Source organism: Tetrao urogallus, assembly GCF_951394365.1.
Source record: "Tetrao urogallus genome assembly, chromosome: 28".
Classification (NCBI taxonomy): domain Eukaryota; kingdom Metazoa; phylum Chordata; class Aves; order Galliformes; family Phasianidae; genus Tetrao; species Tetrao urogallus.
Genome location: NC_136841.1, coordinates 541,097 through 552,168, shown reverse-complemented (window position 1 = coordinate 552,168; position 11,072 = coordinate 541,097). Strand labels below are relative to the sequence as shown.

Sequence of the window (11,072 nt, the reverse complement as noted above, 5' to 3'; positions counted from 1 at the left end):
CAAACAATAGAAAATACAGTACTGAAATAATCATGCTGGCAGGAGTTGCTTCTGCTCATTCTTAGTGTGCAACTGCTACTGCCTGTGCTCCAGCTATCTTCATGCTCATTACCTCATGCAGTTGTACCAGTTGGTGTTGCTGTGCCTTTCCTTGTGGTAGGCAGCAGACTGGAGGATCATCCTTGTTGGGCAGATTGCACTTTAGAGCAGGGATGAGTGAGAACACGTGTTCTTGCATCAGCAGAGACAGCCTAGAGCTCTTGCTCCATCTGTGGCTGGGCTAGTTGCTTGGTATTCTCTCTGAAATAAAGTAAGGCTTTAGGATAGGATTTTCAACTTTTATTCATAAAAACAAGGAGTGGGGATGTTGTGGCCTTTGTTCCACATTTGCAAGGGTCTTGGTTGAGGAATGTTCACAGTGGGGTGAGATGAGGCTGCTGGGACTAGGGGCGAGGAGGCTGAACGAGCAGTGCATCGTGACAGGCCACTGCAATGCCTCCTATGAGATTCAGGAACTCCTGGAAGTCCAGTTGCCCATCACTGTTGATATCAAGCCTCTTCATCATCCTGTCCACAACAGCAGGGTCCTTCTGATTCTGCAAGAGACCAAAGGAAGGGATCAGTGTCTGCCTGGAGAGAAAGGCACCCCCAGGTATGGACCCACAACTGCTGTGTTTGACAAAAGGAGCAGCATCAATTTGGAGCAGTGCTGGTCAGCTTGTGCTCTGCTTGTGGAAGTCAGGACCTTCCCCTCCACTCTGTGGCACAGACACAGGTTTTTCACTGCCCTGGGAGCCTCCTGGCCTGGCTTTCACTCACCTTTGTGAAGGAAGCCAGCTCGGTGTTCATGAAAGCCAGGAATTCCTTCTTGGAGAGCTTGAGGTTGTCTCCTTCACGCCCTGCATACCGCTGGAAGACAGCCAGCAGTGACTCTATGCAGCGCTCGGTCTCAGTAGGGGAAACCTTGGACTGTGAAGCAGAAAAAGGGTTCAGAGTATGCTTGCAGGTTGCTCTGCCTTTGCGGAAGGGTTGTGGTTCCTAGAAGAAGGCTCAGGGCCACTTGCCATCTATTGTTTTTCTGTGCCCAACCTGTCCAGCTGCATTTTTCTTTGGTATTCATTTCTTTCTTGCTTAGCACAGCCCTGTGGTGAGGAGGGATGGGAGTGGTGCAGGGGAGGGAGTGGTGGCTGCTCAAGGCCTGCAGCGGCTCCTAGGAACTCTGGCAGCATGGAAGCTTCCCTGGGGAACCATCAGTTGACATAGGGGTGAGGGCAGCTGCCTCTTCCTGAAGTCTTGCTGCCTCCCTCTGTGCTCTCCAGTACTACTTGGCTGAGCCTGCATGTCTGTCTTTGCCTTCTCCCCATCCCCCCTTCCCCTTGTGCTGTCTGGTCAGAGCAGAAACTCTGAGTCACTGGTGAAAAATGCGATGGGGTTGGCACCCACCTGCAGCCAGAACTTGGGGAGCTGGGCTGCTCCAGCAGGATGAGGTTAAGGCACAAAGCAATGGGCAGAAGGGGGATGTGAGGCTCTTCCCTATCCTGTGGCTCCAATCCTGCGGGCAGGGCTGGGTGGAATCTGCCCTTCCCTCTCCAACCTCAGCCTCCTCTGGCCTCGCTGCCACATCCTGCACTGCCACCCCTATTTGATGGACCTGCGCCACGGAGCTTCCTCCATCCTCTGCCTCGGCTCTCGGTTTCTTTGTATCCCCCACCTTGGACCAGAACTGCAGCCCCCCCAGCACAGGGTCCGAGAGAGCAGATGAAGCAAAGAGAAAGCTTGCTGCAACCCCAGGGATCCTCTGCACCCCTCCCCATGCCCAGGCTCCTCCCTGAGCTCCTCAGCTCAGCTTTTGGCACTTTTCGCAGTGCTGCCACGCATCCCAATTCGCTTCTGCTTCTTCCCCCCCCGCCTTGCGCTCACTTACCATGGCTGGGGTCGGGGGCTCGGTGCGGTGTTCGCGGTGCGGTGCTCAGCGTTGTGCAGCAGTTGAGGGCGGTGTGAGCCTCGCCCAGCTGCGCCCGGCCCTGGTTCAGCCCCCCCCGGGGCCACGTTGGGCAATCGCCGGCTGTAACGGCGGATCGGGACGTGCCTGCGGTCCCCACGTCGGCCCGGGCCCCTCCCTTCCCTTCCGCGTTGTAGTTTTTGCTGTTATCACGCTTCCATTTTGTTTTCTCCGTTTCTTCTCTCTCTCTCTTTTTCTTTTCTTTCTTCTTTTTCTTTCTTATGCCTCTTTTTACACCTCTATATCTCTTTTCATTCCCAAGTTTAGGACTGAGCTCCTGGTGCTGCCCCGCTGCTCCTTGCTGATGTGAGCTGATCATCTTTAGGGTTTGCTTTCACTTTGGGCATCCCTGAAGGCAGCTTGCCCCATCTCCCTGCCTCTTCTCACTGCCCAGAATACTCTGGCCGTGTTATGTGCTCCTCTCTGGGTTGTAATGGGGCTGCTTTAGAGCTAGGATGGGGCTGTAGGGTCGGATGGGCACAGGGGGAACACCGGGAGCTGCTCGGGCATGTTGGGTGCACCCACGCCTGCTCAGGCATTCCTGCTGGAAACTGTGATTCAGAGCAGGGGAAAATTCAGAGCAGGCAGGAAATGGGTGGGGAAGGGCCCTTCCCCCACCTGATTTCCCTCATTTATTGCCCCTCACGTTGGAAATAATAATTAAAAAAGAAGTTGCTTTTTCTTTTCCCCGAACTCCAACCTCTTCTAAATTGGAAACAGCCTCATTGCAAACAGAACAGACCTGAACAGGAAGGCTGCTGCTCTGCAGGCTTTGCACTTCCCTCTGTGTCCTGAACATGGAAATGAAAACTGGGCCGGTGGCCGAGTGCCATTTCCCACCTTTGCGAGAGGAAATCCCAGGCAGGGCTGTGCCTGGCCCAGTGCTGTCTGTAATACAGGGTCATTGGAGGTTTCTGCTGCTGCTGTGTTTGCTATGGAGGCGTTGGCAGTGTGTGCAGACAGCCCATCTGTGCTGCTGTGTGTTTGTCACTGGGTCACACAGCAGTCGTGTGCAAAGGAGGGTGGTGGGGAGCAGAGCAATGCAGCTGGATGGGGCAGGGTCTGGTGAGAGACCTCCTAGCTGCGTGACCTGGTGTGTATCTCAGATCAAACCACGTGAGTAGGACCCACCAAAAGCAAAGTAGGAGGATTTGGTGTGATTTTAGCAGCCCCTGTCTGGATTTGGTGCCTGAAACAAGGAAAGATCTGAACTGAGACACCCTCCCACCAGACTGAGCCCTTGTATAAGTTACAGATGAAGACAGCAGCAGGCAGTGCAGTCATCAGCTATTTATTATGATTTTTCATGCAATACATCAGTGTGAAGAAGAAACCCCAATGCACCCTCCACCATCATTTCCCTGTGGTATCCACGCAGAACTTTGCCACTTCAAAGCCTCCGTGATGCTGGGGCTGGGATTCTGCTCAGCTGCCGAGAGAGCAGAAAGGTGTGACCAAAAACTTCGAGCCTGCAGAGGTGTCTTCCCAGCCTTGAGGAATTTCAGGCTCCAGGAGTACAATCAAGTGAATGGGATTTTTTTGTTTGTGCAGTGCACAGTAGAATCTGATAAGCAGCAGAGCCAGCCACGGGGCGAGGGAGACAGAGCACTGAACTGCAGAGCTGTCATGTCACAGGGCAGAAGAGAGGACAGGAACACAAAAGACTAAGACCCAAGGAATCCAATTAGAGAAGGAAACTAACTAAATACTGCAATGGGGGGGGGGGGGCATAGACATAAAGAGGGCAGGCAGGAGCTTCTGATCCTGGCATAGCTCTCTACCTGTCTGTGTTGCTGAGGGTTTGTCAGGACGGGAATCCCTAAAGCCTCTCACCACCTTGCTGAGCACCCCTTTGTGTCGAGCACTTCTATGTCACTATGTGGTCACATCCTAAGTGTAGGGCAGAAGATGCTCAGAGGAGCCCCGTGGGTGCTACAGAAGGGATAACCCCTCAGGGTGCCTTGGCTTCATCCCTCGTAGGACGGCTTGGTTCTTGGGCCTTGGGACTCTGTTCTTCCTCGCGTTGAGGATGAGTGGTGACCTCTTGCTGGGAGCTCCTTTTGCTGTTTTCTCGTGTCTGGCGGCTCCTCTCTGGTGAGGGGAGCTCTGCATCCTCGTGGCAGCAGCCAGCATCGTCCTTTTGGTGACGTGGCTCTTCTGCAGCTCGCTGGCCTTGCTTCTGAGCTTCCTGCAGCTCTGGATCCCGGGATGGAGGTGGTTGGCTCTTGGCCTCCCTGTCTTTGTTTCCTTGGGAATCATCTTCCTGTGAGACTTCCTCTCCAGTGGCTTTTGGTCCATCACCCTCTGGCTGATGATTCTTTTCTTCCACATCATGGAGCCGGGGACTTCGGTGGTCCCTCCTGTCTTCCCTGGGCTCGGACTGGCTGGTGTCACCCTTCAAGCCTTCCAACTCAGGGGCAGAAGCCTGCTGAGCCCTGTCCTTTACTACTATTGCAGACCTTTCCCGAGTCTCACCTTTCCTAGGCTCCTTGAGCTCCCTTGCATTTTCCTGGGAACTGGAAGATGGCAGATGCTGTGGTTCAGGCTCCAGGACACTACTGTCTTTGCACGGCCCAGCTGGTGGCTGTGGTGAAACATAGCATTTCTTTACATAGACAGGCTGCTCTGAGTCATTAGACTGCTGACAGATGATCTCATAAGTGGTAGCTTCGGGATCATTCAGATTCTGGATAACATGGATCAAATATGCAATGGTCTGAGGCTCACAGGGCTCAGGGACAGTCTGTACCTCTGGGCGTACATCAGGGTCAGAGGGAATATAGCGGACCCTCACATCAGTGACAGATGGCACTTCTCCACGGGGGACGAGGTCTCTGCTGTCAATGTCCACAGTTTGGTAGAGGCTTCTGTCCTGCCTTCTTCCCTGATCATCGTGTACTGGGAACCTATTTTGCTCTACTTCCAGGTCCCGCTGACGATCAAGTCTCCTTTCCTTTACAATGGCCTCTTCCCTCACTTGTGCCCGTACAGTCCTCTCCTCCACAGGTTCCTCAAGATTATGGAGGTGATCTCTCTGCTCTGCCTCTTCATGGCAGATCCCCGCTTCAGCTGCAGCCACAGTTTCCTCTTGAGTCCTTGCATTTATCACCAATTTACGTGGTCTCCTGTCCTTTTCTTCATGCAACCGTTCTCTGGAAACGTGGCGGATTTCTACATCAGCTTCAGCTTCAGCTACAATGTCCTCTTGTATCCTCTGGAACCTGGCTGATTCTTGTGGTCTCCTGGCCTCCTCCTCTCTGTCCCTTTTTCGGGTCACACGGCGGATCTCCACATCAGCTTCAGCTTCAGCCACAATGTCCTCCCATGTTCGCTCAGACATCACTGTTTCACGGGGTCTCCTGGCTTCCTCTTCTCTCTTGCGTTCCTGGGACACACGTCGGATCTCCACATCAGCCTCAGCTTCAGCCACAATGTCCTCCTGTGTCCGTTCGTACCTCACGGATTCACGGGGTCTCCTGGCTTCCTCTTGTCTCTCCCGTTCCCGGGAAACACGGTGGATCTCCACATCAGCTTCAGCTTCAGCCACAGTGTCCTCCCGTGTCTCCACATACCTCCCTGTTTCACGGGGTCTCCTGGCCTGTTCTCTGTCCCTTTCTTGGGTCACACGGCGGATCTCCACATCAGCTTCAGCTTCAGCCACAATGTCCTCCTGTGTCCGTTCGTACCTCACAGATTCACGGGGTCTCCTGGCCTCCTCTTGTCTCTTCCGTTCCCGGGAAACACGTCGGATCTCCACATCAGCTTCAGCTTCAGCCACAATGTCCTCCCGTGTCTTCACATACCCCCCTGTTTCACAGGGTCTCCTGGCCTGTTCTCTGTCCCTTTCTTGGGTCACACGTCGGATCTCCACATCAGCTTCAGCTTCAGCCACAATGTCCTTCCTTATCCGTTCGTTCCTTATGGATTCACGGGGTCTCCTGGCTTCCTCTTGTCTCTCCCGTTCCCGGGACACACGTCGGATCTCCACGTCTGCTTCAGCTTCAGCCACAATGTCCTCCCGTGTCTTCACATACCCCCCTGTTTCACGGGGTCTCCTGGCCTGTTCTCTGTCCCTTTCTTGGGTCACACGTCGGATCTCCACATCAGCTTCAGCTTCAACTACAATGTCCTCCCTTATCCGTTCGTTCCTTATGGATTCACGGGGTCTCCTGGCCTGTTCTCTGTCCCTTTCTTGGGTCTCACGTCGGATCTCCACATCAGCTTCAGCTTCAGCCACAATGTCCTCCCGTGTCTTCACATACCCCCCTGTTTCACAGGGTCTCCTGGCCTGTTCTCTGTCCCTTTCTTGGGTCACACGTCGGATCTCCACATCAGCTTCAGCTTCAGCCACAATGTCCTTCCTTATCCGTTCGTTCCTTATGGATTCACGGGGTCTCCTGGCTTCCTCTTGTCTCTCCCGTTCCCGGGACACACGTCGGATCTCCACGTCTGCTTCAGCTTCAGCCACAATGTCCTCCCGTGTCTTCACATACCCCCCTGTTTCACGGGGTCTCCTGGCCTGTTCTCTGTCCCTTTCTTGGGTCACACGTCGGATCTCCACATCAGCTTCAGCTTCAACTACAATGTCCTCCCTTATCCGTTCGTTCCTTATGGATTCACGGGGTCTCCTGGCCTGTTCTCTGTCCCTTTCTTGGGTCTCACGTCGGATCTCCACATCAGCTTCAGCTTCAGCCACAATGTCCTCCCGTGTCCGTTCGTACCTCACGGATTCACGGGGTCTCCTGGCCTCCTCTTGTCTCTCCCGTTCCCGGGAAACACGTCGGATCTCCACATCAGCTTCAGCTTCAGCCACAATGTCCTCCCGTGTCTTCACATACCTCCCTGTTTCACGGGGTCTCCTGGCCTGTTCTCTGTCCCTTTCTTGGGTCACACATCGGATCTCCACATCAGCTTCAGCTTCAGCCACAATGTCCTCTTGTGTCCGTTCGTACCTTACGGATTCACGGGGTCTCCTGGCCTCCTCTTGTCTCTCCCGTTCCCGGCAAACACGTTGGATCTCCACGTCTGCTTCAGCTTCAGCCACAATGTCCTCCCTTATCCGTTCGTTCCTTATGGATTCACGGGGTCTCCTGGCCTCCTCTTGTCTCTCCCGTTCCCGGGAAACACGGCGGATCTCCACATCAGCTTCAGCTTCAGCCACAATGTCCTCCCGTGTCTTCACATACCTCCCTGTTTCACGGGGTCTCCTGGCCTGTTCTCTGTCCCTTTCTTGGGTCACACGTCGGATCTCCACATCAGCTTCAGCTTCAGCCACAATGTCCTCCTGTGTCCGTTCGTACCTTACGGATTCACGGGGTCTCCTGGCTTCCTCTTGTCTCTCCCGTTCCCGGGAAACACGGCGGATCTCCACGTCTGCTTCAGCTTCAGCCACAATGTCCTCCCGTGTCTTCACATACCTCCCTGTTTCACGGGGTCTCCTGGCCTGTTCTCCGTCCCTTTCTTGGGTCTCACGTCGGATCTCCACATCAGCTTCAGCTTCAGCTACAATGTCCTCCCTTATCCGTTCGTACCTTACGGATTCACGGGGTCTCCTGGCCTCCTCTTGTCTCTCCCGTTCCCGGGAAACACGTCGGATCTCCACGTCTGCTTCAGCTTCAGCCACAATGTCCTCCCGTGTCTTCACATACCTCCCTGTTTCACGGGGTCTCCTGGTCTGTTCTCCGTCCCTTTCTTGGGTCACACGTCGGATCTCCACATCAGCTTCAGCTTCAGCCACAATGTCCTCTTGTGTCCGTTCGTACCTTACGGATTCACGGGGTCTCCTGGCCTCCTCTTGTCTCTCCCGTTCCCGGCAAACACGTCGGATCTCCACGTCTGCTTCAGCTTCAGCCACAATGTCCTCCCGTGTCTTCACATACCTCCCTGTTTCACGGGGTCTCCTGGCCTGTTCTCCGTCCCTTTCTTGGGTCTCACGTCGGATCTCCACATCAGCTTCAGCTTCAGCTACAGTGTCCTCCCTTATCCGTTCGTTCCTTATGGATTCACGGGGTCTCCTGGCCTCCTGTTGTCTCTCCTGTTCCCGGGAAGAACGGCGGATCTCCACATCAGCTTCAGCTTCAGCTACAATGTCCTCCCTTATCTGTTCGTTCCTTATGGATTCACGGGGTCTCCTGGCTTCCTCTTGTCTCTCCCGTTCCCGGGAAACACGGCGGATCTCCAAATCAGCTTCAGCTTCAGCCACAATGTCCTCCCGTGTCTTCACATACCTCCCTGTTTCACGGGGTCTCCTGGCCTGTTCTCTGTCCCTTTCTTGGGTCTCACGTCGGATCTCCACATCAGCTTCAGCTTCAGCTACAATGTCCTCCCTTATCCGTTCGTTCCTTATGGATTCACGGGGTCTCCTGGCCTCCTCTTGTCTCTCCTGTTCCCGGGAAACACGGCGGATCTCCACATCAGCTTCAGCTTCAGCTACAATGTCCTCCCTTATCCGTTCGTTCCTTATGGATTCACGGGGTCTCCTGGCTTCCTCTTGTCTCTCCCGTTCCCGGGAAACACGGCGGATGTCCACGTCTGCTTCAGCTTCAGCGACAATGTCCTCCCGTGTCTTCATATACCTCCCTGTTTCACGGGGTCTCCTGGCCTGTTCTCCGTCCCTTTCTTGGGTCTCAGGTCGGATCTCCACATCAGCTTCAGCTTCAGCTACAATGTCCTCCCTTATCCGTTCGTACCATACGGATTCACGGGGTCTCCTGGCCTCCTCTTGTCTCTCCTGTTCCCGGGAAACACGTCGGATCTCCACATCAGCTTCAGCTTCAGCTACAATGTCCTCCCTTATCCGTTCGTTCCTTATGGATTCACGGGGTCTCCTGGCCTCCTCTTGTCTCTCCCGTTCCCGGGAAACACGGCGGATCTCCACATCAGCTTCAGCTTCAGCCACAATGTCCTCCCGTGTCTTCACATACCTCCCTGTTTCACGGGGTCTCCTGGCCTGTTCTCTGTCCCTTTCTTGGGTCACACGTCGGATCTCCACATCAGCTTCAGCTTCAGCCACAATGTCCTCCTGTGTCCGTTCGTACCTCACAGATTCACGGGGTCCCCTGGCTTCCTCTTGTCTCTCCCGTTCCCGGCAAACACGGCGGATCTCCACGTCTGCTTCAGCTTCAGCCACAATGTCCTCCCGTGTCTTCACATATCTCACGGACTCACGGGGTCTCCCGTCCTCATCCCTTCGCTTTTCTTGGGTCACACGTCGGATCTCCACGTCAGCTTCAGCTTCAGCCACAATGTCCTCCCGTGTCCGTTCGTATCTCACGGATTCACGGGGTCTCCTGGCCTCCTCTTGTCTCTCCCGTTCCCGGGAAACACGTCGGATCTCCACATCAGCTTCAGCTTCAGCTACAATGTCATCCCGTGTCTTCACATACCTCCCTGTTTCACGGGGTCTCCTGGCCTGTTCTCCGTCCCTTTCTTGGGTCTCACGTCGGATCTCCACATCAGCTTCAGCTTCAGCTACAATGTCCTCCCTTATCCGTTCGTACCTTACGGATTCACGGGGTCTCCTGGCCTCCTCTTGTCTCTCCTGTTCCCGGGAAACACGTCGGATCTCCACGTCTGCTTCAGCTTCAGCCACAATGTCCTCCCTTATCCGTTCGTTCCTTATGGATTCACGGGGTCTCCTGGCCTCCTCTTGTCTCTCCCGTTCCCGGGAAACACGGCGGATCTCCACATCAGCTTCAGCTTCAGCCACAATGTCCTCCCGTGTCTTCACATACCTCCCTGTTTCACGGGGTCTCCTGGCCTGTTCTCTGTCCCTTTCTTGGGTCACACGTCGGATCTCCACATCAGCTTCAGCATCAACTACAATGTCCTCCCTTATCCGTTCGTACCTTACGGATTCACGGGGTCTCCTGGCCTCCTCTTGTCTCTCCCGTTCCCGGGAAACACGTCGGATCTCCACGTCTGCTTCAGCTTCAGCCACAATGTCCTCCCGTGTCTTCACATACCTCCCTGTTTCACGGGGTCTCCTGGTCTGTTCTCCGTCCCTTTCTTGGGTCTCACGTCGGATCTCCACATCAGCTTCAGCTTCAGCTACAGTGTCCTCCCTTATCCGTTCGTTCCTTATGGATTCACGGGGTCTCCTGGCCTCCTCTTGTCTCTCCCGTTCCCGGCAAACACGGCGGATCTCCACGTCTGCCTCAGCTTCAGCCACAATGTCCTCTCGTGTCTTCACATACCTCCCTGTTTCACGGGGTCTCCTGGCCTGTTCTCTGTCCCTTTCTTGGGTCTCACGTCGGATCTCCACATCAGCTTCAGCTTCAGCTACAATGTCCTCCCTTATCCGTTCGTTCCTTATGGATTCACGGGGTCTCCTGGCCTCCTGTTGTCTCTCCTGTTCCCGGGAAAAACGGCGGATCTCCACATCAGCATCAGCTTCAGCTACAGTGTCCTCCCTTATCCGTTCGTTCCTTATGGATTCACGGGGTCTCCTGGCTTCCTCTTGTCTCTCCCGTTCCCGGGAAACACGGCGGATCTCCACGACTGCTTCAGCTTCAGCTACAATGTCCTCCCGTGTCTTCACATACCTCCCTGTTTCACGGGGTCTCCTGGCCTGTTCTCTGTCCCTTTCTTGGGTCACACGTCGGATCTCCACATCAGCTTCAGCATCAACTACAATGTCCTCCCTTATCCGTTCGTTCCTTATGGATTCACGGGGTCTCCTGGCTTTCTCTTCTCTCTCCCGTTCCCGGGAAACACGGCGGATCTCCAAATCAGCTTCAGCTTCAGCCACAATGTCCTCCCGTGTCTTCACATACCTCCCTGTTTCACGGGGTCTCCTGGCCTGTTCTCTGTCCCTTTCTTGGGTCACACGTCGGATCTCCACATCAGCTTCAGCTTCAGCCACAATGTCCTCCCTTATCCGTTCGTTCCTTATGGATTCACGGGGTCTCCTGGCTTCCTCTTGTCTCTCCCGTTCCCGGGAAACACGGCGGATGTCCACGTCTGCTTCAGCTTCAGCCACAATGTCCTCCCGTGTCTTCACATACCTCCCTGTTTCACGGGGTCTCCTGGCCTGTTCTCTGTCCCTTTCTTGGGTCACACGTCGGATCTC

At 54.7% G+C, this 11,072-nt stretch overlaps 1 protein-coding gene across 1 annotated transcript; it reads right to left on the bottom strand.

Moving 5' to 3' along the window:
* Nucleotides 1-443: 443 nt before the first annotated feature.
* On the bottom strand, nucleotides 444-2,512 carry S100A11 (S100 calcium binding protein A11; the record flags this gene model as incomplete). The annotated part of the gene is made up of 3 exons (XM_079547556.1): nucleotides 444-596; nucleotides 820-969; nucleotides 2,495-2,512. 3 exons carry the CDS (start codon nucleotides 2,510-2,512, stop codon nucleotides 444-446), a joined length of 321 nt encoding a protein of 106 aa, XP_079403682.1.
* Nucleotides 2,513-11,072: the final 8,560 nt, after the last annotated feature.